This window comes from Triticum aestivum, unplaced genomic scaffold (assembly GCF_018294505.1).
Source record: "Triticum aestivum cultivar Chinese Spring unplaced genomic scaffold, IWGSC CS RefSeq v2.1 scaffold86123, whole genome shotgun sequence".
Taxonomy (NCBI): Eukaryota; Viridiplantae; Streptophyta; class Magnoliopsida; order Poales; family Poaceae; genus Triticum; species Triticum aestivum.
In genome coordinates this window covers 1-1,669 of record NW_025261081.1, presented here as the reverse complement: position 1 = coordinate 1,669, position 1,669 = coordinate 1, and the positions used below count along the sequence as shown (strand labels likewise).

General features: G+C 38.6%; 1 protein-coding gene across 1 annotated transcript; it reads right to left on the bottom strand.

Moving 5' to 3' along the window:
• Positions 1-12: 12 nt before the first annotated feature.
• On the bottom strand, positions 13-1,576 carry LOC123177789 (uncharacterized; the record flags this gene model as incomplete). Its single annotated transcript, XM_044591315.1, has 4 exons — positions 673-1,576; positions 514-603; positions 344-433; positions 13-124 (listed from the first exon to the last, which is right to left on the bottom strand). Coding segments are annotated over exons 1-4 (350 nt in total), but the record flags the coding sequence as incomplete, so codon positions are not given.
• Between the last annotated feature and the right edge of the window lie 93 nt (positions 1,577-1,669).

Genomic DNA, 1,669 nt, shown 5'->3' with positions numbered 1-1,669 from the left:
CAAACAACAAACAAATTTCTGTTCAATGATGTACCTGTTTCCGTCGTGTATCGTGGGTCAACATTTTCAGATACGTTTACGATGCTTGCCCTAGATTCTTTAAAATTTGTCTCGCTCGTAGGGGCTGCAACACAATAAGCATGGTCCTTAATCTCAGAGGCACCACTAAGCACCAGAACTATATTGCTATGTCAGATATGCAAGTCAGGCATTACAACAAAGAATGGTACCCAACCCTTAAACATTCTGATCCATATGTACATTTCTAGTCAGCATGAATACAAAACCAATGTCTGCCTGGTATCGAGGCAAACAACAAACAAATTTCTGTTCAATGATGTACCTGTTTCCGTCGTGTATATTGGGTCAACATTTCCAGATACGTTTACGATGCTTGAATTAGATTCTTTAATATTTGTCTCGCTAGAAGGGGCTGTAACACAAGAATTATATTACTATGTCAGATATGCAAGTCAAGCATTACAACAAAGGATTCTGCAAAAAGTTATGTACCGGGTTCCGTCGCGTAATTAGCTCCATCTAGTTCATCAAAGGGAATCAAGGTTGCATTGTATTCTTCATGATTTGTACCGCTAATCTGACCTGCAACACCTTTTGTTAAAAGATTGTTAATGGTAAAAATGCATGTAAAAGTGGTGCAGTGTTTTTTACCTGTAGGAACGACCTCTTCTAGTTGATGTTCACCGTCCTTGCTTTTTGCATTACCCATTCGCAAATGTAATGACCGTTATCTCCAAATTGTGTTTGTCTGAGATGTTTTTGAGGCCTTGAAAAAACTTAAAGGAAACCTGACTTGGATGGAGATAGTAGATGCAAGATGAAATCCAGAAAGATGGCGCATGAGCAAGAGGGTAATTTACTTGAAGGCATGCACAAGATGGTAAATTACTTGAAGGCATGCACACTTTATTATTCCAAAACATATATTACTGCGTTCTTGTCAGCCACAATCGTTGTTCATTGAAAACTATAAAATTAAGGTAAGGATGTTATACTGCTATATATTACTGGTTGGCAACATACTAATTTTCTCAGAAGTTACCAATTTCGAATTGTTGTCAGCGAAAATCTATTGGTTGTCATCATACTAACTTTCTCAAATTGTTGTCAACACACTGGTTGCCATATATTACTGGTTGGCAACATAGGTATTCTCTCTGTATATTTCAAATTGTGCACTGAACCTTACATGGTACTATTCTAATTTGCAGTATTGACAGAGTTACAGATCTACAGATTTTGCTGCTATTGGGATGTCTGGTATATAGCTATTGTCAATGAATCAGTGTGGATGGAAAATGCAGGACTACATGTGTCCAGCCCTGAACCTTAATTGCTGTTTTGCCAGAGTTAAAGATTTTCATGCTATTTGGATGCCTGGTAGATTGGTAGATTACAAGATCTACAAATCTCTATTAGTATCATGTGTTGCCTATGATGCCTGAGATGCAAGCCATGTATGTGGTGGCTGTACATTCTCAAAACTGAGATTATGTGATGCCTGTGATGGCTGTACATCTCCTGGTGTGTGTGTATGCAATGACATGGATGTCAATTATTGTGTGTACAAAATAAGGCTGTTTGAAAGGGATAGCCGGGGTAGGATATGTGATACCTGGAGTTTGTGTGTCTGGCGGCGGATCCTCGA